This window comes from Camelus ferus, chromosome 9, assembly GCF_009834535.1.
Source record: "Camelus ferus isolate YT-003-E chromosome 9, BCGSAC_Cfer_1.0, whole genome shotgun sequence".
Classification (NCBI taxonomy): Eukaryota; Metazoa; Chordata; class Mammalia; order Artiodactyla; family Camelidae; genus Camelus; species Camelus ferus.
In genome coordinates this window covers 70,514,825-70,542,208 of record NC_045704.1, presented here as the reverse complement: position 1 = coordinate 70,542,208, position 27,384 = coordinate 70,514,825, and the positions used below count along the sequence as shown (strand labels likewise).

At 41.4% G+C, this 27,384-nt stretch overlaps 1 protein-coding gene across 9 annotated transcripts in view; it reads left to right on the top strand.

Moving 5' to 3' along the window:
• PLPPR5 (phospholipid phosphatase related 5) overlaps positions 1-27,384 on the top strand; it is a 102,681-nt gene that overhangs the window by 20,150 nt on the left and 55,147 nt on the right. For all 9 annotated transcript variants that reach the window (XM_032487165.1, XM_032487172.1, XM_032487170.1 and 6 more), the window contains 2 exons: positions 19,442-19,574; positions 25,175-25,425. In XM_032487165.1, the coding sequence (XP_032343056.1) occupies positions 19,442-19,574; positions 25,175-25,425 (384 nt within the window). The remainder of the gene's footprint in view (positions 1-19,441; positions 19,575-25,174; positions 25,426-27,384) is intronic.

Genomic DNA, 27,384 nt, shown 5'->3' with positions numbered 1-27,384 from the left:
TAGGCATCCTTGCTTGTTTTAGAAAATGCTAGGATTTTGTCTTCAGCACATGTGATGGAACAAGTTGCCTAAAGACAGCAGTTCTAACACAGCCATGTGTATCTCTTTTTTGTTTGTTTCATTCATTCATTCATTCATTTGTTCATACAACTCTTTGTGAATATCTGTTACATGCCAGGCAACTTGCTGGGCATGGAGGTTAAAGATGGAAAAAGGTTTCATGATGTAGTGAGAAAATTGTGTAAAAAAACTACAAATAGTAGTGTATGATGTCCTTCACCACCCTCAAGAGGACATATTGTTTATTCTTTGTTGCTGTGATGGAGCTTGGGCCCAGATGCCTTGGAAATGGGGATGTGTTTCTTCCTTTCGCTTTATTAACAGTGCCAATTATGTCAATGCTCCTGGGTTCCAGCCAATCCTTTTTCCAAGCAGATACCCCTATCAAGAAAGGCTGATGTTCATGTTTGTGTTCAATTATTAGAGGCATCAAATCAGGCTGGATAAATAGCGAACGAAGTTAATACGTTACTACTTGAAAATTAAACATCAGCTGTATTCGTACTTTTAATTCAAGTTCTGTCACCAAAATACCACCGTTGACAATGTTATTCATACTGAAAATACAGACAAAAAAATATACTGCTGCAGCTTTCAGTTCACCTGTACGTGTGGGTCAGAGCTTCTCACACTTCCCGTGCATTTCCAAGTACATGAAACACATGCCATGATTTTGGTTACTGGAGGGGAACAATGCAGAATCTGTTTCCCTCTGGTTCCAATTTACAGATGTTCCCACTCGCCTGGATACTCTTTGCCAAGATGAGATTGGATACAAACCTACTGCGGTGCACCAGGGCAGGGGAGGCAGAGACCCACTCTGCAACCCAGTGGAACGTATTAAGTCAGGAATGGCTGGGGCATGGAAACAATCGAGGAATGGACGCAGAAGGGTGGACTACCCTAGAGGTGCTCTGGGCATTAAGGAGAATTCCACTGCCTGGAAAACAGAGAGGGACTGACAGCCTCATGCATCGAGGGCTGTGCTGCTAAACAGGTGACCAGAGCGGAGACTCAGGCACTGGGATCAGTTAGCAGAAATCAGACACCAAGTAGAAACTGCATTTCAGAAACAATGTATAAACCTGGTTATCAAATATAGGCCAGAACGTTCAGCCTGAATCAGCGGCAGAGACGGGATGCCGCGTCCCAGCGTCTGCGCCGTGGCTGTGCAGACGTGTCCCGCCGGAGGTCAGGGTTTTCCGAGGTCAGGGAGAGCTGAGTGTAAAGGTTGGAGACAAACGAGAAAGAAGTCTATTTAAGTGACCCTGGCTTTGTGAAGAAGGTGGGGGTTGGGAGGTACGGAGCTAGGAATGGAGTGGGATGAGACACCCGTAGTCTACTTCAGAGTCCCGCCTTCAGCTCCTCACCCAACCGATTTCATTTTTAAGTCAAACCCATTGTCAGGTCAGGTCATCTACAGTTAGACTCGGGAGTTGCTCCGTTGATTCAACTAACAAGGGTCTGTGAAAGGCCAAGGCAATGTGAAGAAGTTTTCTGTTTTCATCACTGCCTGACTCTTTCTTGGAGGTCACCAACCACAACCTTCTTGCTTGGACATTAACTTCCCCTGCTTCTTTGCAACACTGAACGCAGCTGATCAAGGACCTTCCTGACCGCTGAAATTCTCTCCTCTCCTGGTTTCCTTGATGTGATCATTTCCTTCCATCTCGAGGCCACTCCTGCTCTGTGTCCTTTATTTTTGCCTCTCTTTTATTTCCCACTTCCAAATTCTAATGATCTCAAAATTTACCTGTAAGCCTTTCCTTCGCCTTCTCTCCCCTCTCTGTTTCTTGCATGTGCCCGTGTGCCCACTGCGATAAGCCCGGCTCATTATCTGGAAGGCTTACTGCGGCAGCTACTTAACCTGGCTTCTCGCTTCTCTCACCAGTACCCTCGGCTTCCGGATTGATTTTCCTGAAGCATAGGTCTGATCACACCAGTCCTCCTGCCCAGAAATGTGATAGCCTCCAACTGTGAACAAAATTAAGTACCAACTTATCACTTGGATCTCAAGGCATTTACATCACAGTCCTAAAATAATCTCCCATCAGGACCCCATATCTAGTCTGCATTCCTGCCAAATGAGCCCACTACTGCTTCTCAAGGATATTTTATACCTTTCCCCTCGGAGAATTTATGTGTGTTCTCCTCCTGACCTATAATTGTGGTAATCGTATGTCTTGGCTTGTCTGGGTCGTGCTAGTTTATTCCTGTTGTCTTGATACCACTATCGCTAAGCTCCCATTTCACACTCAAAAGTGGAGTCGTCTGAATGATAAATTATATGGTCAGCCTACCTGTAAAGCTCTTTTTCCTGATCCTCCTCTCAGTCTTATTCTGCAGCCTGCACGCTATTTAACTTTGCTTCTGATTAGCGTAGTCATATTCTTTTAAGCCATGTGCTGTGTAAAAAAACATCAGCTTTCATGGCATTTTCTTTCACTCTCCACTCTAGCATCACCCGTTTAATGTACTCTCTTATTCTTTTTCAACCTCTACTTTTACCAACATAGTACTGTAGTTGTTTGTATTTAAATGTACTTATTTGTGTATCTAAAATTTTACCCTCCATAGTACATCGCAAGTTCAGGGCCTCATTTTTTGTATCAGTTAGATTGCGTTCATCTGTAAATAACTCTGACTTAACCATTTGACAATAAGGAGTTTTGATTATATCACATAACAGAGTGTGCGAAGTTAGGTTGGCTCAAAAATGACTGATTCGGTAACTGAATGAAAGACCCAGGTTTCTCTTCTCTTTCCACTCGGACATAAGTGGTGTCCGCTCTGCTCTTGCTGGCTCCCCTCATGATACCCCTGTGGGCACCCTTGTTCTGGAAGTCACATGCAAACGTGATGATGTCTAGAAGTAGAATGTTTCTTTTGTGAATCTCTGAGCAAGAATCCCTGTTACAGAAGCACCCATGCCCAGCAGGAGTCGCCTTATCGCCCCTTGGGCAGAATTTCATTACCTGCCCAGGTCTGAAATCGTTACACACCAAGACATCAGGACTTGACACTTCATTCATCACTTGAGGCCAGGGGTGGCCCTGATTCCCCCGCAGATCATGGCCATGCGTGAAGGTTGTTAACTGAGCAAAATCAAGGCTCTATGAGAAAGAGGGGTAGTTAACACTGATTAGGCAGACAACAGTGTCTGCTCCATATAAGTTTGGGTTCAATCAGTGTTTATTAAATAGGGTTTTCGTTTTATTTCAAGGTATGAAGAATTTTAATTTACTTGGATATTCTAATGCTGTAATGAATTATAAACGCTGATATTAAATAAACCTTTAAAATGATGAGCACGGCATATAACAGGTTCATTTCAACACTATTTGCTTAAGTTCACATGGAGAGATTATAATTAAGATTTTGAAAGAAAACTTGATTGAGATTTTAATAGCTGTCTAAAACTGTTGGCCAGAAAACTGTGCTGAGAAGTGCTCATTAAGTAGAATTGTTTCTTGTTGCTTTTTGTGGGAATGTGTTTCTGAGTATTTGAGTGCTGTATTCATAGGACTCAAATGTTCCAAGGATTTCAATGATCTGTTACAAATTTACCTTTTGGCACTGAATTGCAGAATTCTCAAAATGCCTGCCAACTGTGCAATGCAATAAACAATAGGTCAGAAAAGCATGATTTTGCAGGGCCCTATAGCACCAGGGGGAGCTGGGAGGAGGCTCTGAATGAGGGGCCTCCTCTCGTGCCGGAGAGAGGACTCCTGCTCTTTCCACCCAGTGTCTGTTCAGGTCCAGATCCTCTGCGGGGGTCAGTCAGAGGTGGGAGCCAGAGAATCTGGAGATCCTTCCGCAGTAGTTAGTACCAGACTCGGTAACGGGGCTTTCTTCAACCTTCTGAAGTCTGATCACCAGTCTGCAGCACAGATGATCCCAGTGGGGAGACTAGGGGGCCAGCACCCCTGGGGTCGACATGAGAAGGAATCAGCACTGTGAACGCGAAAATACTCCACGCGAGAAAAGGGATCATAAGGGCTCGTTTTGTTTCTGAATGGAACAGAGAGGCCAGGACAGAGGAAAACTGCTCCTAAATCTTTCATTGCATCTTACAGCTCAGTTGCGGACCTGGGTGCCAGAGGACTTGGAGCTGGCATTGAATGTTTTCAGCCGCACTCTCGCTAACCACAGAGATGTGATGACTCTAAATATTTTGACAGCCTGCAGTAGGACTCAGCAGAGAAGCAGAATCTAAGATTATGCATAGTTTGGTGGACATTCAAACATGTTTTCTGGAGGATAAAGGGGCTGCATAAGGTTGAATTCTTCCCAAGTGTAAAAGGCAAGGATTCTTATCTGAGGGCAGTTTCTTTACATGCATGTTCAAGTACATGTAAAGGTTCATTTGAACCTTGCAGCAGTGATCATGGGAGAGTAGCATAGCAGCTGAGTCAGCTGAGTAGGGAAGGCATAGTGGACTTCAAAGCCATCGTTTCTTTTCCTTAACAAATCGAATGAATAGGAATGTTTTCACATCGGTTCCATAGGCGTCTGCTATTCTAATCAACTTCTGCAAATAAATATTTAATCATTATTCTGTTGAGAAATAATATTAATTTATAATTTTTCTTCAAAGATTTTTTTTTTTTAATGAACTTCCTGTTGAGATTATCTGAACCTCCCACCAAACTGCCCCGTCACCAGTAACTTCAAAGTGACATTTCAGGGTAACAGGCTGGTTCTGAAAATAAGACACAGGAGGCTGAGGAGACATTGCAGAAATTAATTATTCCCAGCCCCACAGCGCCCTGCCCACCCATGCGGACTCTGCAGTCTACTCTTGGTTTGAATAAATGTAAGGGTTTGTGAGAGAATCTTATCCGTAAGCCTCATTGAGCTTTTTTTTTTTTTTTTAAGAACAGATTCCAGTATTAGTGCTTTATACTAATTGGGGGAAGTTGTATTCCTAAGTGCAGAAGTTCAGCTGAAAAACTTTAACTGCTAGACTTTTCTTCCCAAAATAAAGCAAAATAACAAAATCTTACAAAGTCAAGTTTGACACTGAATGATAAAGTAGGTTAATATGGGTTTTATAAAGCGCTTGGACTCTGTTCCTGCAAAAAGTCTTCCATGATGAATATAACATTAAAGTTGGAGTTACACTGCCTGGATTTGAATCTCAGGTCTGCCATTAGCTACGAGACCTTTGGAAAATTGCTTAACCTCTTTGTGCCCCAGTTTCCTTATCTGTGAAAAAGAGATAACACCTCCCTCACTGGTTAGTTGTGAGAATCGTATCAAATTGATACATGTGAAGTGTTAGAACAGTACCTGGTCCTTGGTGAGTGCTATACGTCACTTTTTAAAATGACAAGGAAGGGAATGTATTTATGAATTTATATAAAAATATGTAGCATAAGCTTAACTTAATGCATTTGGGATTATAAATAATCAGTTTCCTAAAATGTATTTCCCATTATAATTTGGAAACTCTTAAATTGGCTTGCTTAAAAAATTCAACCAAATCACAGTTGTTAGGGTTTCACGTTGAAATCATAATTACACCTTTTCATAATACACCACGAACAGTACGCTGGAAAGTTGCACATATACCAAATGCAAATGACACCAGACTACAAAATGAGCTTATGTTCCAAGATTCATCTCCTTCATTTATTTTTGGGTTTCAATCATGCTTTTCTTTGTACATTCTCATCAACATTTTTAATGGCTTGGTAAAGGAGAACAATCTCCTGTGTAATCAACATTGACTCTTCCTGCAAAAGTGTTTTAAAAATAAAGTCCTTCAAATGTCTGGTCGTTTTTTTTGTTGTTTTTTTTTTTTTTTTTTTTCAGTAAAAATGAATGGCCTTGGAAGACATTTGTCCTGGCAGTCCGTTTAAAGACGAGAGAAATGAAAGCCATGAAAACCAGAAGAAGGTGTCCCCAAGGGAAAGATCTGTATGATGAATTTGAAACTGTGGCAAGCACTATTTCTGCTTTCCCAGGCAGAGCTGTCACCTCAAAAGCCTATGTTCATGAAAAGGAGAGTGTTACCCAGAGTATTAGAGCTTAGGCTGTTGAACACGTGTTCCCTTAATGCGGGCAGGGCACTTGAAGGTGGTCACTAATAATTCAGTCTTGTTGTACAACAGAAACTTGTGTCTTGGTACAGGAGAAATCTCAGCCAAACAGCAACATAGATTTTCTGAACTAGCCAGAAAAAAAAGAGATAGAAAAAGAAAAGGTGGTGGAATTACGGTCCAGTACAAGACAGTAATGAAGGGTTATTACATTCGCTCAGGCCCCTCAATAATTCTCCCCAGATTCAGCTGCCAGTGGACACTCCGAGTCCAGTGGGGAGTATGGCTCTCCTGCGCTATCGGAAAGAAATGTCATTCTTTCTTAGCCATCGCTAGGGAAGGTCAGGAAAATCCCACTAGTCTACCCTGGCCACATTCTGCTGCACTAATGGCGTCTCAAAACTCTACTTAAACTTCCCACCTGCATCATTTTTTTAGAAAAATGTTTTCCTCTCTCATTGTGTGAATTAACACTTGGTCTCTTCTGTTTTAAACCTTTGTGTCTCTTCCTGATAACTAGGGAAGTGGTGAGTGAGCTCATCATTGCTTTATAATGTTAGCATTTCTCAGCTTGACTTTTTCTTTTTAAAGAGTCCTAATTCTTTTATCCAATTACCATAAATTATAGCTATACTGGCTAATCCTTCCTAAATGTGAACATCTCTCCTCTTAAAAAAAAGAAAAGAAAAGAAAAGAAGAAGAAGAAGAAAAAAAGGAAGAAAAGCACTTTGCTTTGACTTACTCTGCCCAGTGTTTCTGGGATGCAGGCTCTACCAGATACTTCGGATTGTCCCTGGAACATGGGTTGTTGCCGAGATCAAATAAAGTAGGGAAACACTGGGCAATAAAGTCAACAGTTTTCTTTAACAGGTTGTTATGCTTTTGGTCATGCAGAAAAGCTAATTGGGAGAAAATTACACTTTTAAATGCAGAAAGTTCAGATAAGTTTTCACTGCAAGAATTTTCTTCCTAAAAGAAAGCAGAATAATGAAACATTACAATGTCAAGCTGAACTCCAGAACTGGACTGCACGGAGTTGAGTGAGTCCAGGCTTCATGACTTACTACCTTAGGTATGTCACGTAACCTCTCCACGCCTTAGTGTCATCATCTGTACCATGAGGACAGGAAAGTAATACCATCATGGGGCAGCTAGAAGTTGTGAGTTGTGATGTGCTAATAATGCGCATTGTGAATCTCTGGGAAGGGTTAGAGTTTGTAGCTTTTAGCTGACTTTTTTTCTTGTTGTTGTCCAGGAGTCTCCTCCCAACCCCCCTTTTAAAAACCCAGTTAACATCCTATTGAACTTAGTGTTAGAAGCACTGACATAGGGACATTTAGTTATTGCTTGTGCTTCAAAGGTGGATTTCTAAAAACTCCATTATCTCCAAGTTCCAAAAAAATCTAAATTTTATCATGTTCCTTTTATACTGTTGATAAGAACAGGAGAAATTAATTCAAACGTGTACTTTACAAGAAGAGCTTGAAAGCAAGCTGATAACCTGCATACGATTTTTTTTATTAATTGTGAGTTAGCTCTTTTGAGGAATGACGGGTACATTATAACAGTGCTGGCCTACAGATTTGTGGACATGCAGAATTCAACCTTATATATTAAACATTAAAATAAACACTATGGGTATGCAAAATTAATTTGTATTTCAGTGCTCTTATAATTCATTTTCCTCATAGCTTAGTTCATTTATATGAATGGTTGGGCAAAGTATGAATATCACGTGAAGTTTAATTAGCAGCTTTTATTTTAACTGGAAAAGAAGGTTGTTAATGGTTTCACAAGCTTCTAGTCATTAAAAGAAAGAATGAGCATAGCTTGTAAATCTGTGTCTTGTTAGGCAGACGACGTTTCCTTTTTCTGTGGCCCAAGTTCAGGTGATGATGGCTGAGATGTGCGCAGTGCTTGTTTGTGCTGGCACCTGTTCTAAGAATTTCGTAACAGTTAACTCCTGTATTCTTTACCACTGCCCATGACGGCATTCTTTCAACCATCTTCATTTTAATGAAGAGTCTGAGGCAAAGAGAAGTTTCTTGACTTACCTAAGGTCATTCAGCTAAGGGGTAAAGGCAGGACTCAACCCCACTCACTCGACGGTCAGGCTCTGGAGCATGTTCCTGCCCTGCCTTGGAGACACAAGCATGCCTTTCCAGGGCTTCTTGCAAACATTCCAGGCAGTGTTGTTCCGTCCTCTGCTCGCTGGTCCCAGGCCCTGGAGAGTTGATGTTGACCACTCAGCTTCGTTGGGAGTTGGAACAAGACTCTGCAAGAGTGTGGGGTCACTGGCACACCCAGTCCTCACCCAGCCCTCAATCAGCGCTTACTCCTTATCGCCTCCCTTCTTTATTCCCTCGCTGCTATTTCTCATGTATGTGCCGGTGCTGGCGGGGAAGTTGTGAGTTGCTCTGACGGGCCCCTGCGTTTCCCCACAGTGAGACAGGCGGCAAGCGGACTCCCGGCAGAGGACGAGCGTGACCCGCGGGGGTGCCGAGCGCCGGTGGCTTGTCAGGCTGCGTCACCTCTCCACGGCTCTCTTAAAACCTCTGGAAAGTGAGAGCGCTCAGCTTCTTTCTGTTTCAGGTTTCATTTACCCTCTCCTACCATCCCGCCCTTCACTACAACGCCTAGAATAGCTCTCTGCACAGAATAAGTACATAGCCATCATTTGTTCAAATAAATATCTAGAAATTCCTTTGAAAATATCCCCAATGCATTTAAAACACGTGGTAGTCAGGAGTTCTCGACCCCCTTGAAATTTCCTGTGGAGAGCTCAGAGGGCTTAGGAAAACATTCGTGGCTGTTCCCCGGGCTCAGAGTTTCTGAGTCAGGAGGTGTGGGGCAAAGCCTGAGAATCTGCATTTCCATCAAGCTCCCAGGGGCTGCTGCTGCTGCTGGTGTGGGGACCACATCTGAGAACCACAGCCCACAGAGTGCTCTCAAAATGGACACCCCCCCCCCCTTTCCGCTGGTTTCCCAATTTAAAAAGATTGGATCAGGCGGTCCCGCCCATCAGTTAGTATGACAGTTTCATGTTATCCCCGCTGCCTGCGTTTTAACAGCAGTCTCTTTTTAAAGGCTACAAACCTTAACTCATGAGAGCAGATCTAGTGCTTGGCCTCGCATCCTTTTATCCGAGCTGCCTCTGACCCACCATTTCCCCGAAGCTGTCCTCTCCCTGGGATGCTGGGGCCTCCCAGTGGCCACGTGCCCGCAATCTTAACCACTGCTGGTGACATGGAAGGGTTAAGAGCGTGGGCTCAGATGTTGGCTCCTCACTATATACCCAACCCTGGCAGTCTACCTCCTCTGTGCTTTGTATTCTTTATCTGTAATTGGATTTCAGTAACAATACCTACCTCATAGGGTTGTTTTAAATACTAAATTGGCAAATATCTGCAAAGTGCTGAGAACAGGTCCTAAAACCTAGTACATGCCGTGTCATTTTTTTTGAAATCTATTTTCCCCAACTTCATGGCAATATAACTGACATGTGACATTGTGGAAGTTTCAGGGTACAGTGTGTTGGTTTGATACATTTTATATTGCAAAATGATTCCTGCCGTAGCATGAGCTACAGCTCCATCCCATCACACACTTACCATTTTGTGTGTGGTGAGAGTGTTTATCTACTCTTTTTGCAACATTCAAGTATATAATACAGTATTTTTAGCTGTAATCACCATGCTGTACATTAGACTCCCGGAAGCTGTTACTCTTATAACTGGAAGTTTGTGCCCTCTGACCAATATTCCTCCACCTCCCCAAGCCCCCAGTCCCTGGTAACCAAACCACCATTCTGCCCTGTTTCTGTGAGTTTTACTTCCCTTTTTTTTTTTTTTTTTTAAGATTCCATTTATAAGTGATCCCATACAGTATTGGTCTGTCTTTGTCTGATTTATTTCAGTTAGCATAAGGCCTTCAGGGTTCATTCAAGTTGTCACCAGCTGTAGGGGCTACCCTCTTTCTCATGGCTGAATAGCAGCATTCCATTGTATATGTATGTAGCACATCTTTAAGTTTAATCCATTCATCTATAAATGGACACGTATGTTCTTTTATGTTTTCTAATTTTTTTAAACAGTTTTCATGATAACGGTTTATTTTTAATTAAGATGGAAAGGAGTTACACTGTATTTACTTCTCCATGTTATGCAATGATAGGCAGTTTTTCTGCTTTTTACATTTTTACTTTTCATTTGAGCAATTAATAAACTTTCATCATTTTTATAATCTGATAATTGTTACAAAAAAGAAAAAACTGAACAAGTTGAATAATCAGCTTACAAAGGAGGAACTAGTTCATAAAACTTAAATATTTAAACACGCTACACAGTAAATAAGTTCTTTCCACATATATACGAACATCAGCAGACGAAATTTGAAGTAACCGTTTCCACATCTGAGATGTTGTGAATGATGCCACCGTGAACATAGGAGTGCAGTTATCTCTCTGATAACCTGATTTCAGTTCCTTTAAATACCCCCTCAGGAGTGGAATTGCTGGATTATATGGTAATTCTATTTTTAATCTTATAAGAAACCTCCGTACTGTTTTCCACAGTGGTTGTACCGATTTGCGTTCCTACCCACAGTGCACAAGGGTTTCCTTTTCTGCAGATCCTCGCCGACACTAGTCATCCCTTATCTTTTTGATGACAGCCGTCCTGACAAGGGTGGTTTTGATCTGCATGTCCCTGAGGATCAGTGAGCTTGAGCACCTTTTCATGTCTCTGTTGGCCATTTGTATATCTTCTTTGGAAAACTGTCTGTTCAGCTCCTTTGTTTGTTTTTTTCCTGCTGTTGAGATGTGTGAAATCCTTAAATATTTTGAATGTTAATCCCTTATCAGATACATAATTTGTGTATATTTTCTCCTGTTCCATAGGTTGCATTTTAATTTTGTTGATTGCTTCTTTGGCTGTGCAGAAGCTTTAAGCTAGCTTTTATTATATGTTCAATGTTTCCCAAATTTGTCTCTCATGGTATCACCTTCATGATTTCTCTCATGCCTGCATATCACCTCAACTGTCATTCATTTTTTTCTTTAAATCAACTTACTTTACTAAGAAGTTATTATAAAAGAAAACTTATTACTATAAATGGAATGCCATTATCACTTGATAAATAGAAGGTAATCATAAAATAAATACAATAAAAACAATTTTTTTATGCTAGCCAGTTATTTTCTGCTGGACACTCTGAGCCTGAGACTTATTCCCTCTCTGTGAAAAACAGGGAAATCTGCAAATTCTAGCTGCTATGACAAATAAGCCCCCGCATTCCGCTGGCTTCACACTAGAGGGTGTCACTCACTCATGTCCCAGTCCAGTGCAGGGCCACTGACTCAGGGGCTTGGACTCCTTTCCTCTAGTGACACCAACAACTGCTGGGCCCAGAAATCTCTCTGCTTCCAGGCAGCAGACGGGTGGAGAGAACGTGGAGGAAACACGTGGTTCTTTTGCATTTTTGGTCTGAAACGGACACGTGTAATTTATCTTTTGATGTAAGTCACCTAGAGGCAGATGTGCAGAGAATCTTGGTCCAGGCTAGGTAGCCACTTACCACAGCAACTTTAGAGTATGAAAGTTAGAACACAAGTTTTTGGTGGTCAGATTATGAAATATGGACAGTTATACCAAGACGTAGCCATAGTTTCTTACTTCCTGGGAGGGAGTCTGCAAACTTTCACATCACTAACTATATCACTTCTTTAGTTCAGTTAATTCTCCTCTCTCCCAACCTCAGTGTCACTTAGAAACTGTTCCAAGAAGTTAGCAACTGCCTTACTTAGCAAGGGTGAGTTTCATCTATACACAGAGGAAACCGCAGTTTCTCTGTATCAGAACACAAAGTTAGTGAGGCGGTGCCCAGTAAAGCTCTTTACCTCTTAGTATAACTTAGACCTTGCCTTGGCCAGATGGGAAGTGAGCTCGCTCTCTGTGTGAGTCTGTATTACAACCAAGAATGAATAATATGTTTGATAAGAACCTGCGTATAAACCCAGTACCCTCTAACATTTTAAAACTTAAGTGTGCGCCATTACTACACTTCCATGATTAAAGTTGCTTTTTAGATATTATTTGACATATATCTGAAATGTGTGAGACACATGCCAAGTACCGCCACACAGGTTGCATGCTTTCTGCTGCTGTAATACATCGGAAACGTTTTTCTTGTACTAATTTCAAAGCAATGAAGAGCATGGATACCTCTGAGTGACCACCCGTTGAAGGGGAGAGGAATTTCTAATTGGGTATTTTTAACTGAAAACATAAAGCTATTGGGGGTTTGACATTTGATGAAAGTCTGCTATGATGTTATCTTCCCGGAAAACCTTAGTTCAGTCTTTTGTCATTAAGAATTATAGATAACAGAGGATCAGCCTCTGGGAATTGAGATATGAGAGCAACATTATGTGCTCATAGCAGAGACGTTTATACTTGGTGATTTATGGTTCACACCTGCATTTTTGTGGGTTGCTGTATTCATCAGCAGGATGGGGCATTTTATTCACTGACAAACAGGGTAAAGAAAAGGGACCAGATACCAGATCTGTCCTCCCACACGAGACAGAGACATCGATGGGTCATTTAGGAAAGGGGGGTTGTCTAGGTCTGGCTTGGTAAGCAAGGGAGGGTTCAAGGAACTTCGCAGTGTCAACGCTTGAGATAAACAAAGCATGATGCAGTGTCATGGTTAGAGGATGGTGTATAACGGGGAACAGAGCGCTCCAATTTGGGCTGCTCTGTGGAATGCAGGGCTTCCCTTTGTCACTCTGGGTGAGGTCCAGGAGCACCACTCTCTCCTCTAGAGAGGCAGGATGTTGGGGTGCAGTGGGGAGGGGCTGGGGCCTGGGGAACAGCACGGGTGCTTGGACCCAGCTCCGTGAGGCAGTGGGGGCCCCTGGGTACCAGCTCCAGAGCCCTTGGTGGGCATCTTAACCACATTCCAGATCAGATTGTCATGGAGCACAAATGCCAGCAGCCTCCCGTGGAGGTTGTCTGAGGGCTTCCTATAGAACGGGGCACAGCGGAACTTTGCGTCTTCTTGGCAGAGGAGAGGTGGTGGGATAAGGGAGCTGGGAGGCAGATGCAAGAAATGAAATGAGGGCTGACCGCTGTGCTCTTACCGTGCCAGCCTCCACCCCCTCTACCAGGAAAATCTTTTTCACCCATTTTCTTTTATGTCCCAATGAATGGGGGGGGGTGGTTTGCTGAGGTGGGGGAGGAATGCGCCGTGTGAACAGCTGGCCCATGGACGGCCAGTTGATTGTCCTCACGAGGGACTCAGGTGTCCTTCCCGAGGTCCTGCTGCTTTCTCTCTCTCTGAGGACAGCCGGAGCCTGTGGCAGGAGGAGGGGCCCTGCTCCTTCTCAGCTGAGCTCAGTTAACACTGTTCATCACCTCGACTCTCTCTGGAAACAGCTTTCATTTATTCGTTCACACAGGAAAGGAAATTGTATCAAGGGATACCACAGAGTGACGGAGTGACAAAGCTTTTAGTATTTCCATCTCTGGCTTCTGTGCCTCTGTCCTGCCAGGTTTCTCCGCCTCCCACTCAGAGGAGAAAAAGCAAACAATTCTGGTCTTTTCCCAAAGGTTGCTCTGGGAATTTAATGAAAATGGCAGCCAGTGACCCCATATTAAGAACCCCTTCTTAACAGTGGTAAGAAAATGACCGAACCACCAGGTCTTCAGTTACACTTAAGAAGCAAGGGCACGTGGAAGAAACATGAAGAAATTTTGCTGAAGACCGAATCTCACAAAACAAACTAACAGACAAACAGACAAAAAACCAGAGTTCGAAAGAGGGCGTGAAGCTCTCTTGGTCTTCGTTGTAATGCTGGTGTGTGTATTAAAAAGATCAGGAAAGTCTTTCTCTATATCCAGTTCTCTTATACCTGGGCACCCCAGGAGTTGTAAAGCTCCTTATGAGGTGCTCTGTGCCCCAACACCTTTCCCTTAAAGCTGTAGAAATGCTGGGAAAATGGTGGAGCTCCAGATGTGACCTGAGCCTTGAGAGGTGTGGGTGGCGGGCAGGGGGCTGACCTGGCTTAACCTGGAAAAGTTGGAAGAAGAATTTACACAATCCTAGCGAGAGGCTGTGCTCAAATAGTTCTAAACTTGGATTCAGATTCTGGCTGTGCCAGTAACAGACTGTGTTTAAATTCTTGGTTTCTCTCTGGGTAGGTATCCTTATCTATAAAGGGAAATGAAGCTAGATTTCACTCGTTCATGCAGCCATTTATATTTATTGCTAGGAATTGTGCTTTAATATGGGAATATAAAGATAAACATTATACAGTCCCTGTCTCAGAGAAGCTCTCAATTAAGTGGAGGAGACAGATGTTACTGATCCCTATACAGAGATGCGTAAAGTACCGTAATAAACGTACAAAATGCCACTGGAACGCAGAGACGGAGGGATGGGCTGTGCCAGAAATAGACTTGCAGTAGAGCAGGCAATATTTAAATCACGTCTTAAGCACAGTTCTGCTTGTCTAAGTTAGGTCCCCTGCCTGTCTTAAGCATGGGCCAAGTATAAAAGCCAGGATGTTTGGCAATGCCTGGAATGCTGGGAGTGAGCGTGTTTAGCTGTGACTAGAACACAGCATGTCTGGAGGCTGGTAAGAGTTGTAGAAGCTGAAAAAGATGGGTTCAGGCTCACCTGTAAGCAGTCTCTTATGACAATTTCTGTTACTCCACTGGCTATGAAGACACATTGGAAATTGTAAATAGGAAATGTGGATTGCTCAAAATTTCAGCAGGGAAAATGGAAGTTCAGAAGTGAGTTCTGAGGATGCTATAATGCAGGAAAGAAGTGATAAGGGACTGAATTTTTAAATGGCAATAGTGATAAAAATAGATGTATTTGAAGTATAATTAAAATATAAAAGCAATAAAATTTAGCAATTGATTTAGACAGACAAATGAGGGGAGTGAAGTTTCAGCCTGGTGTGTAAGAGTGTCAGAGTTGTAGCCTGAGTGTCCGAGTTGGAGGGTGGTGGGTGAACTGCGGTGGTGACATGGAGGACGGAAGGCTTAAGGTGAGAGACAGGAATTTCATTTTGGATGGAAAGGTTTGAGAACGTCAATATGCAGATCAGAGCATATTGAGACGTTGCTGTCTAACAGGTAGTTGAAGACCTGCACCCGGAGCTCAGGGGACAGAGAAGTATTTAGGATTCGTCACAGTTCAGGGGTTGGTAAAGTCTAAGGAGGAAGTCCTCTAGAAAGGGCTTCCACAGGACAAGAGGATAAGAACGGAAAAAAAAAAAAAAATCAGGACACATAGAATTGAGATCTTCAATTCACTGACCAGAGCCTCTTCCTCCAAGACAAACTCAATCCACTTTAGTCTCTGTTCAGATCAAGTTGAGAGCTATCTCCTTTCCTTTCTTAACCCTGCCTTCCCAGTAAGGTTTGCATCCAAATCCTCTACCTCTGTATCATAACTACCCTTCCTTGAAAAGTAGTCATGATCACTCCCTGTCTTGCTTTGATGGCATGTTAATGTGGGTTCTCCTAGAAGTAGGTCCCAACTGTGATTAGACATACAAGGGATTTATCAAGGGAAACACTTGTGAAAGAGAAAAGTTGAGGGGTGGTAAGCCAGAGAAGGCAAAGAAAGCCTTCAGACTATGATGGAGGTCTGACCTTTGTGAAGGAGAGAGGGAAGGAAGAAGGACTGGGTAAGGAGCACCTCAGAGTACAGCACAATTCTAAGAAAGATTTGGCCAGATTCATGGGGGGGGGATTTAAACCAAGATTGCCCGTTAGATGTGTCCCCCATCTCAGAGGAATGGGCTCACCCAGATTCCCCCACCATGCCTACTCATTGCTAGAAGGAACCTGCAGGAAGTATCTTTTTTTCGTTTTGTCACTTATTCTTTCTTCTAGATTTGTAAAAACTGTTCTTAGCTCACGCATGTAGTATGTGACCCAGCAGGGAGTCAGTAGTTGATTCAGAGGAGTGACAGCTGGGGCCATCAGACCAAAAGCCTCCCCAGAGCAGGAGATCCTAGTGGCACATTTCATGGCCATCACAGATGCCCTCAGTGACTCAGTGACACTTCCTAAATGTTCTACTGGCACTTTCTATTCAAACCAGTCAAAACTCAGAATGTACAGCCTTGTACCATTATTAATTATTCCACTCTGTGTCCAACCAACTAGGTTATAAACCCTTCTTTAAAGACCAGTACCTGACACTGTTTCCTTAACTCAGAAGCATCTGGATATTCGCTGTAGTTAACAACTGTGTTATTTTCATTACTTGAATTTATCTGAGAGTTATAACAGTGGGAGTTTTGGCTTAGGAAGTTGGGATGGGGGAAGTTAAGAAAGAATATGATTTGGATGTGGAGTTCTGTAGATGCCACAGTGAGGAAGGGAGACCTGGAGCATGGGAGGTGGACACATCCACTGAAGGAAGGCAGACACGAGGGCCTGGGCACATACATTTGGTGAGATGAAGTCCAAGTAGGCAGACAGAACACAGTATCCAGATAACATGGCGGAAAGAGCCAATCTAGGGCAAGAACTAGCATGGGCGGCGGTCCAGCAAGATGTAATGGATAGGAGTTTGGAGCAGACATCATTGCACCTCTGTTTGAGAACTAACCTTTCTACCCACAGAGGCAATTTTCACACACCCTGTCACACCTTCTTAACCTTGGTTAATTGGACTGGAAGAGACATCTGTCTCAAGCTGAACCTCCTGGGAATTTTGAATTGGGGCTCAGTAAATCTAATTAGTTGGGTTTTCCTTGAAGTGAACTGACATGTTCAGACAGGAGTCGTGCAGGCTGCTAGGGCAGTCATGTACACTAGGAACCAGGAGAAGTGGCTTGCAGAAAGACAGGAATGAGTCAGGCAGTCAGAGAGGAGCTGAGATGAGAGAGAGTGTGACTCCAGAGAAAGAGAATGAGACTCAGAGAGTAGTTGCTTGAACTCCTGAGACATTTCCATTCCTGGATCTAACCCTTGTGTCTTATCATGCTAGGTTCTGAGATAACCCACCAACACTAGAATAAATTCTCTCTTATTCTTAAGCCAATTTGCATGGGTTTATTTTAGTAGGAGCCAAATGATACTGACTGAGACAATGACAGATATGCTCAAGACACCAACAGAAAACTTATAAACATGCAAAGTGCTGAGATGCAGGCAGGCAAAGAGGTTAGCATCAGGAAGACTGGAAAGAGTAGACCAGACGAGGCAGCTGTTAGTCTGGTAGGAACCTGGTAACTAAATGGGTAATCAAGTCAGAGACTAAGCGACTGGTTATAGGAATTAGGGTGTAGGGTAGAGCCTTCATCACCGGAACAAGGCAGAAAAAGTTGGTTACTAAGAGTCAGGCAAAAGGTCAGAGGCAGACTAAGACCTTCTGATCTGTTGAGGATGGAATTCATTCATGTGTTCAGTAAGAATTCTTGGGTATCTACTCCAGTCTGGGGGGTTTGGTGTGTTAACAGGCTGAGTTGGGGGTTCAAGTTATACCAGAGAGTGGAGCCAGCCTGAGTGTGGAGACCCCCTGATACCTGCTGTGGAGAAGCGAAGGATCAGAGGGCGGAATCAGCGGGGAGCCAGCCAGCTCGTGTTGTGTCGTGGATGACTGAATGTTAGAATTTGGAGCATTCTGGGGCAAAACAGGCCTGGAAGAAGTTGAAACTGAAAACTCAGAAAGTAACTTCTTTCAAGGAGCAGCAGAGAGACGGTGGGGCTTGATAAGAGTGATTCAGAATGGGGAGATAAAATGATGTCAAACACACAGCCTGTCTGCTTGTCGGCTTCTCCTAGCGCCCTGGTGGCAGCTGAAGAACCTGTAAGAAATACCTCTTGTGCCTTTTTGGGCTGCATGAACTGTTTCATCACACACTTGCCCTACTTTACCAAAGTTAAAACTTTCAGGAGGATGTGGAAAGCTATAAATTCTGACCTTGCCTAATTCAATTCAGATAGGCAAGACTAGATGCCTTTAACGTATTTCAGCTCAACATCTTCTGGTTAAACCTTGGACCCTGACCTACTTAGAAGAAGAAATACAGTAAGACAAGAGAAAAAGGAGGTAGAAAGAAGGATAAAAATTAAGAGATGTCTCATAATCTGTTACACATATTAGGGTAAAGTTAGGTCAGACAATCTCCTGTGACCTCTTTCTCTACCTGCCACTTATGGTTTTGAATTTCTTATAATCAAAGGTAGTACTTTTCATGAAGACCCCAAGAGCACTCCTCTGGGGAATGCCAGGGACTCCCTAAGTAGTCCGTTATTTAACCTTGACAAGATGAACTAAAAACTGACCTTAACAGTGACAAAATTAGGAGACATGCTATCGGATCTGGTTTCTTTCCTCACAACCTTATTTCTAGTGCTATTGTTCATGGTATTAAATAGAGTCAAAAGGTCTAGAGCTGAGTCAGAAATTACTGCTTGGCTTCTGACTGGCCTGATGGGGAGCAAATTACGTAACCTCCCCAAGCTCTCCTTTCCTTATCCGTAAAATGGTACTGTGATACATCACTTGTTCTGGTACCCTGCTGGGCGATTTTAAAGACCGTGTATGAAAGCTAGTGAAATGATATGAGCACCCATGGAAGGCGGGCAGGTCCTTTCATAACTCAGCATATTTGAGCAAGGAATCTGTTACCAGAACCTGATTTTTTTTCCTCATTAGCTCTGTTGCCTTTGTCAATTCATTTGAGTTCCAAGTCTGGGTTTTTCCCCTTGTGAAAGAAGTACTCTGTGTTTCATACAGTTTTTAATGCATATGAAAATGACGTGGGTATACGAAGGTATAAAGACTATATGAATTATAATTCTTAACAATGTCCCAGAACAGAATACTTATATTATTGTTATAAATGTATTAATATAATTTTAAATTAGTATACCTATATCAGATCCTTTTAAGAATATTTTCATAGAGAATTGTTCTGATTTCTATGGCAGAATCAAATTTAAACCAGACATAATCACTTAAAAATGAAACATGAAACTAAAGTACACATAAAAAAATAACTGAGCGCTCCCTTAAAGCAAAGATCTTTCATATACTTCATCTACAATGGAGTCTTTTAGAAAACAAAAATGTTATAGTCAATTTTTGTCTGTAATTTATTAGTTTAATACTTTCTTGAATTTTGAGAAATATGGGTTTTGTACATATATATGGATAAGGTTATAAAAGAGTTTAGTTAAGCATGTTTGGTTCAGTTTTATATTGAGATTATTACCATTTGTTTGCATTTTTAAAAAAATAAAAATATTCTCCTTTATACTGGTTATATTCTAATGTTCTTTAATTTTTCATTTCCTTGCAAGATAATAGTTGGAGAAACTGCTGTGTTTTGCCTACAACTGGCCACAAGGGATTTTGAAAACCAAGAGAAAACTATTTTAACTGGAGATTGTTGCTATATAAACCCACTGGTGAGGAGAACTGTACGATTTCTTGGTATGTGTTCATTGAATTGTTTTTATTATTGCTGAAACAATGTTTATGTATAAGCTAATCTTTAAAATGACCAGTATTTTAACTGTATGCAAATATTAGGTTATATTTTCTTTGAAATGTTTCAATTTGGTTTTAAAAATAAACACTGCATACTATTTTCTCTCTTGCTTTGCAAGACTCCATGGTGTCAGTTCCATATTATTTTAAGGGAAAAAAAAAACCCCACCACATTTGGATATTTAATATTCCTAAAGAAACTAAAAATTACATAATTAAAAGAAGTGATTTACTGTGTCTATTAAATTTCGGAAACAATGCCTAGGGAGAAATGATAAGGTAGGTTGTTGATCATGAAGGACAAGAAAAATAATTTGACAAATAAAAGAAATGTTGTATTTGTTAATTTTCATATATAGAACTCCATGAACTATTTTTGAGCTGTTTTTTCCTATGCCAACAAAAATATATTGGTGATTTTATTAGAGGACAAGATTTACTGATACTTTGTCTCAAATTCTAGCACTAATACATACGAACATTGGCAAATTACTGAAAATCATTTCAGTAGACACTTGGCCAACACAGGTTTTTGAACTGACACAATAAAATTTAACATAGGTTATTTTTTCCTGGCTTTATCAGATTAAAAAAAAAGTATGTATATACTATATAACATTTAAGACAAATTCTGATCAGTATTAAGATTGTTACTGTAACTCTTCAATATATTTCTCATATTGATAGGATCAAGATGAAGACTTTGGATATATTATGCGTAGATCACCTAATCTATCAATCAGCCCACTAAAGACTAATCAAATGTCATCAGACCTTTAAATTACTCTGAAGACAAAACGTCTTCCTATCTAAAACTTTTCTTTTTATTTTCATCAACTTAACACATCTCCACAGCCCTCATTTATACTGTTAAAGGGATAACTTTTATATGAAACTTTAAAACTTTTATTTTTCGCATGGATCAGTACTGCGTTCTTGACCTATTTATCCTTGCATGAGTCATTTAATAACAAAATAAACAACACTATACTCAGAACTAAAGCAAGAACCTTCCTAAATATTGCTAAATTATATTATGCCTACTTAAGTAAAATATTTTTATGCATTTATACACGTACTTCTAAAGAATATCCAAGCATATCTCTGAGATCCTGCAAGCTCATTTCCAGGCTACCACGGTTAAGTGAATATCACAGTAAAGCAAGTCACATGAATTTTTTTGGTTTCCCAGTGCATATAGAAGTTATGTTTACAATATATTGTAATCTATTAAGTGTACAATAGCATTACGTCTAAAAAATGTACATGCCTCAATTAAAGAAAACTTTATCGCTAAAAACTGCTAATCATCGCCTGAGCCTTTAGTGAGTCGTAATCGTTTTTCTGGTGGAGGGTTTTGGCTCAGTGTTGCAAACTTCTGACTAATCAGAATGGTGGTTGCTGAAGGTTGGGAGGGGCTGTGGAAATTTCTTAAAATAAGACAGCAATGAAGTTTGCCACATTGTTTGACTCTTCCTTTCACAAATGACTTCTCTGTAGCGTGCAGTGCTGTTTGCTAGCGTTTTACCCACAACGGAACTTCTTTCAAAGTTGGAGTCAGTCTTCCCAAACTCTGCTGCTGCTTTATCAAGTTTATGTGATTTTCTAAATCCTTTGCTGTCCTTTGGACAGTCTTCACAGCATCTTCACCAGGAGTTGATTCCATCTCAAGAAACCACTTTCTTTGCTCATCCACGCAAAGCAGCTCCTCATCCACTCAGGTCTGACCATGAGATGGCAGCCCTTCAGCCCCACCTTCAGGCTCCGCCTCTAATCCTGGTTCTTCTGCTGAGTCCACCACATCTGCAGTTACTTCTTCCACTATGTCTAGAACCCCTCAGAGCCATCTGTAAGAGTTGGAATCTTCTTTCCAACTCCTGTTAATGCTAATATTTTGACCTCTTCCCAGGGATCACAAATGTTTTTAATGGCGTCTAGAATGGTGAATCCTGTCTAGAAGATTTTCAAGCTTGCTTTGCCCAGATCCATCAGCGGAATCACTATCTATGGCAGCTATAACGTTAAGAAATGTAATTCTCAAATCATACCACTTGAAAGCCAAAATTAGTCCTTGATCATGGGCGGCAGAATGGACGTTGCGTGAGCAGGCGTGAAAACAACCTTAAGCTCATTGTACGTCTCCACCAGAGCTCTCGGGTGACCAGGTGCGTCGTCAATGAGCAGTCGTATTTTGAAGGGATCTTTTTTTTTTTTTTTTTTCCTGAGCAGTGGGTCTCAACAGTGGGCTTAAAATATTTAATAAGCCATTTTGTAAATAAACATGCTGTCATCGAGGCTTTGTGGTTCCATTTATAGAGCACAGGCAGAGTATATTTAGCATCGTTCTTGAGGGCCCTAGGATTGTCAGGATGCTAAATGAGCATTGGCTCCAACTTAAAGTCACCAGCTGCATTAGCCCCTAGCAAGTGAGTCAGCCTGTCTTTTGAAGCTTTGACGGCAGGCATCGACTCCTTCTCTCAGCTAGGAAAGTCCTAGACGGCATCCTGTTCCAGCATAAGACTGTTCTGTCCCCACTGAAAATCTGTCGTGTATGTGGCACCTTCGCCGGATCTTCCGGGATACTTACTGCAGCATCTACATCAGCGCTCGCTGCATCACCCTGCACTTCCAGGTTTTGGGGATGGCTTCTTTCCTGAAAGCTCATGAACCAGCCTCTGCTGGCTTCAGACTTTTCTTCAGCAGCTTCCTCACCTCTCTCAGCTTCTGGAGAGCTGGAGAGAGGTAGGGCCTCACGCTGGCTTAGGTTTTGGCTGGAGGGAATATTGCGGCCGGTTTGACCGTCTCTCTGGACCACTAACGCTTTCTGCAAATCAGCAATAAGGCTCTTCCACTCTCTTATCATTTGTGTCTTCACTGGAGCAGAACTTGTAATTTCTTTCAAGAACTTTCCCTTTGTATTCACAACTTGGCTGTTTGGCACCAGAGTCCTAGCTTTGGGCTTATCTTGGCTTTTGATGTGCCTTCCCCACCAAGCTTAATCATTTCTGTCTTTTGATTTAAAGTGAGAGGTGTGTGATTTTTTTCACTTGAACACTTAGCAGCTGTTAGAGGATTTGCACAGGATTAATTGCTTAATTTCAGTAACGTTGTGTCTCAGGACGTAGGGAAGCCCGAGGAAAGGGAGAGACACGGGGGTTACGGCTGGTTGGTGGTGCGGTCAGAGAACACACATTTATCGATTCAGTTCTTTGTCTTATGCAGGTGCAGTTTGTGGTACCCTCAAACCATCACCATAGTAACATCAAAGAGCACTGATCACACATCAGCAATAGCAAATATAATAGTGAGAAACTTTGAAATATTGTAAGAATTACTAAAATGTGACACAGAGACACAAAGTGAGCAAATGTTATTGGCTCCAAAAATGGCGCCAATAGACTTACTCAACACAGGGTTGCCACATGCCTTCAATTTGTAAAAAATGCGCTGCCTGCAAAACTCAACACAGCGAAGCTCAGTAAAGCGAGGTATGGTATATGGCACAAAGGAAAGCGTGCTTTTAAGTCTCTGTGTGTTTCTTACTTCTCATACGATTTTAGAAAATATTTAGGAGTGCTTGATTTGTTTACTTTTTCCTTGCTTATCATGATTTGGGTGTTTCCGGTCTGTTATGATAAAATGGGAAGCTTGTGAGCAAAGCATTACTGCATAATAGAACGTCACTCTTTATAGCGACATTATTCTGGAGGTCAGCGCAGTGGATACACTCATGGGATCTCACTTAAATAAATATCTTCATAGTCGGCTGCAATATTGGCCTTGGGCCTGATGTGCTGACATTTTAATTCCAAAGCATATTTGGAAACTTTACAAGTATCAAGAGACATTTCCTTATCCTTATCAAATATTCCTCTTTCCTTTAAACAGGAAAACTTACTACACCAGATCAAAAGAATGGTTTGGTTAAATAAAATGAATACATCTCAGCCGAGGTCACAAGAGAGGAGAGAGAAAGACTTACCATTTAGGTTCCCAGGCTGGGCCATGAGATTTGGAAGGAAGAGGCTGTGTACAGTAACATTTTATTAAGCTTCGTTCTCTTCCATTCCTCTGCCTCTGCTGAATTTCTGATTTAATAACATTTACTTGCATGGCTCATGGAATGCTGGTAAGATGTAAAGAAAGCTTTTTATTGCTTTGAAATTTTTTTGAGAAAGAGAGCACTAATGTCCTTCTTTCATTGCCATTTGTACACACGTAGAGTTTCACGATGTGCAGGTCTGTGTGCATGAACCTTTTATAACCTTACATAGTATTTTGAAAATGAAAATGAGAGTCATGCATCTAATGCTGCAAAATTATTTCTGTGATCCTGGTGATTTCCTACACAGCAGCCACTAATTATGTAAAGGCTTGGGAAACAAACAGTTCAGAAATATATGACTAAGAAAAAAAATCTAATTATTATAATGGAATTTTATGACTTTTTAATGAACTGACTATTTTGGAAGTGTTATTTTGTTATAGTCTTAAAATGTGCTGATGGATTTTATTATCCAAAACTATTTTTAAAAATGGGTTTCTTTACATTGGTACCACGTCCTTGAAGACTGTATCTATAAGTTTAACTGAAAATGATGCCAAAGTATTTACTTTGCCTACCCTACCTAATAAAGATAAGTTTTGGCAGTAACGATCAATGACATTGAATTTAGAAAATATTTTTGGTATTTGAGTAAATTGGCATGTTTCTGACAAAGGAAGGGGGAACTTAGGTACTTAATTCTATGCCTTCAGGTAAACAAAACAAATCATAAATTTCCATGCTGCGAAGATGATTTTAAAACTATAATCTAATTGTTTTATTATTGACTAAATTGTCCCAAATGGTGACAAATTAAAACTCAATCCCAAAAAGATAATGTGGGTCTTAGTTACCCGCTGTTATGGGACTTTTAAAAATGTCTCTGAAGGCAGCATAGAGATTAATCTGAGAACGTTCTGCTTGACTCCTGATTTTCCGTGATATTTAAGTGAAGGCTGGTGGCACTGCATCTTACCTCGAATTGGCGCCTCCAGTAGAGTTAACACCAGTTTGCATGGGTTTAAGAGGCACAGTCAAAGGGAGACAACTGCTCTGCTTTGTGTTGGGAAGATTAAAAAAATATATTTTCAAAAACAGGGAGAAAATTAGGATTGCTAACATTAGTGGAAGGTGATAGACCAAACTGCCTCAAGCGAAATGTGTCTCCATTTAAAAAAAAATCACATCACCCAAACACAGCCTTAGAATAGACTTTCTTCTTTTATCTTGCGTCTTATAAACCTGGCATGCATAGAGATGTAGCCAGTGGTAGACAGCTCAGTATGTTAAATAATTTAACACTCCCACCGCTTCGGAAAGCACAGGGAGGCACTGGAGGGAGGGCAATGGAAGGAACCATATGATGTAAAAATGGATGGATGGTGAACTCTTTTAGAGTTTCTGAACTATTGCCGTGTTGGTTTATTGTAAACTGAAACATACACACACACACACACCAAAAAACCCCAAAGTTAACATGGTTTGTTTTCTTCCTCAGGAATTTATACATTTGGACTGTTCGCTACAGATATCTTTGTAAATGCTGGACAAGTAGTCACAGGAAATCTGGCTCCACATTTTCTGGCCCTGTGCAAACCCAACTACACGGCCCTCGGATGCCAGCAGTATACGCAGTTCATCAGTGGGGAAGAGGCCTGCACGGGGAACCCGGATCTCATCATGAGAGCAAGGAAGACGTTTCCGTCCAAAGAAGCGGCCCTCAGTGTCTACGCAGCGATGTATCTGACAGTAAGTAAGAGTCAGAAACCTTTCTTAGTCTGTCTTTCTGTGAATTCTCCCGAAGTGGAAATTATTCCTCCCTGCCATAGTGGAAGTCACATTAAAAGCTTTCTGCAGGCCATTTAATTTATTTTTAATAATAGCTGTTTGTGCTGTGGATAAAATTAAGTCAGTTGGCTCTCATGAGATTATGTGTGGGCAGTTGGTTGCATTAAAAAATACAGCCATTAGCATTTCTATTTGAGAATATGTTTGTCTTTATATTAAGTAGAGCTTAATGGAAATGAATTTGTCCTATAGCAGTCCCCATAAACGTTTAATGGTGCAATTAGAAGGACTACCCAGGCCTCTTAGATACCTACTCAAGCTCTGATGTTCTCTGGTGAAGGGGGGCCAAGAGGCACTCTTTTTCTAGAAAGTTCTTTCATTATTGGTTAACTACATTATCGTAATATCTCAACCAGTGTTTTAATATTTTCTGGTAGAACTAACCAAAATGCTGTTGTAAATTATATATATATATATATTCTTTATTCTTGGGTATTTGCCATCATTTTGGTGGTGAGAACCAGGCCCTAAGTGCAGCTGTCTTCGGACAGCCACGTGTAGGTGGAAGTAAGTGGTCACGCTGAGTGCATTTCTGATCTGCAGGAGGAGAAGGCAGGGCAGCTCTTGGTCCCTGTATTTGTGTCCATCGGCCTTCCCCTCTGCACCAGAATCTGCCTTGAAGCCATGGAGTCGGACTCCAAAACATGCCTCGTAGGCTTTTCCACAGCTACAGCAGGGCGTTCAGAGAATTTTTTCTTTGGGGGTCCTCCTTGCCAGTGGTGCCAATATCTACTTCTTTCTGATTTCAGCTCAATGACAAGAGATCTCAGGACCAGTCTGAACCCAAATTCGATCATTTCTAATTACATGAAAAAATTCGGAATTATTTTTACCCTCTAAGAACTATTTGATTATGGAAATGTTTCTAATGTTCCTAACGTATTCTTGTCAGTTTATCTCTGAAAGCAGAGAGAATAACTCCTGCGACACCCCTACTTGAGACTGGAAATAATAATCACCAAGTAAAGGACAATTTGAGAGGGGGAACTATGGCATCGTACCTAACATTCACAATGGCAGGATGATTTCGGAGGTCATAAGGTTATGCATTTTAACATTTTTAAAGTTTTTAAGCCAAGTTAATTCTACCACTCACTGTCTGGAATTTTTTTAAAATTCCAATGAGAAAAATTTTTATAGAGTTAAGGATTAAATCCTATCCCATCCATTTTCTCTTCTGATTTCTGTATAATTCCCCAGTTACAATGCCCTTCTTGTCCTCACTCTGCTCCCAACTCTGTTCCTCTAATTTCCCCCGATTCTTTAGCGCATCACTTGTGCTTTCTGCTGCACATTCTAAGGTACTTCTAGACTTCACGTGAAATCTTCTAATCCATGCATGTTCTTTCCTGTTCACTAAATTTCTTGGCTGAACATTCTACCTCTCCTAGAAGATGGAGTATTCAGCCTTAATATGAAGATCTAAAACTTGAGTGAATCAGGAGTCAGAAATTACGTTTCACTCCTGATCATGGCATCTAACTCTGATGCTTGCATTTGTGTCTGAGTATACAGATCTGCATAGACATATGATGAAGCCAATGACTTGAGACAAATTCCGGAATACTCTCTGACCCCAGATACTGTTACATGATTATCTTAGCACTGATGCAGATGATGGGTTCTGCTGTGTGATCAGGGTGTGCCAATGGTGGTGAATGTGCTAGCAGAGTGGAATACTTGGTCTTTATGTTTTCTGCCCAAATGGTGTTTCCGAAGGCATTGCTATGGGAGAAGGTGCTATCCGTTTATGTACTGTAAAAATGTCTTAGCATCTTGTCTTGCCCTGGTCTGCTGGCATTTGTTTTAGCAACTTCTTATCTGATTTGTTTTAGGAGCTTACTCAAAGGCATTTATTTA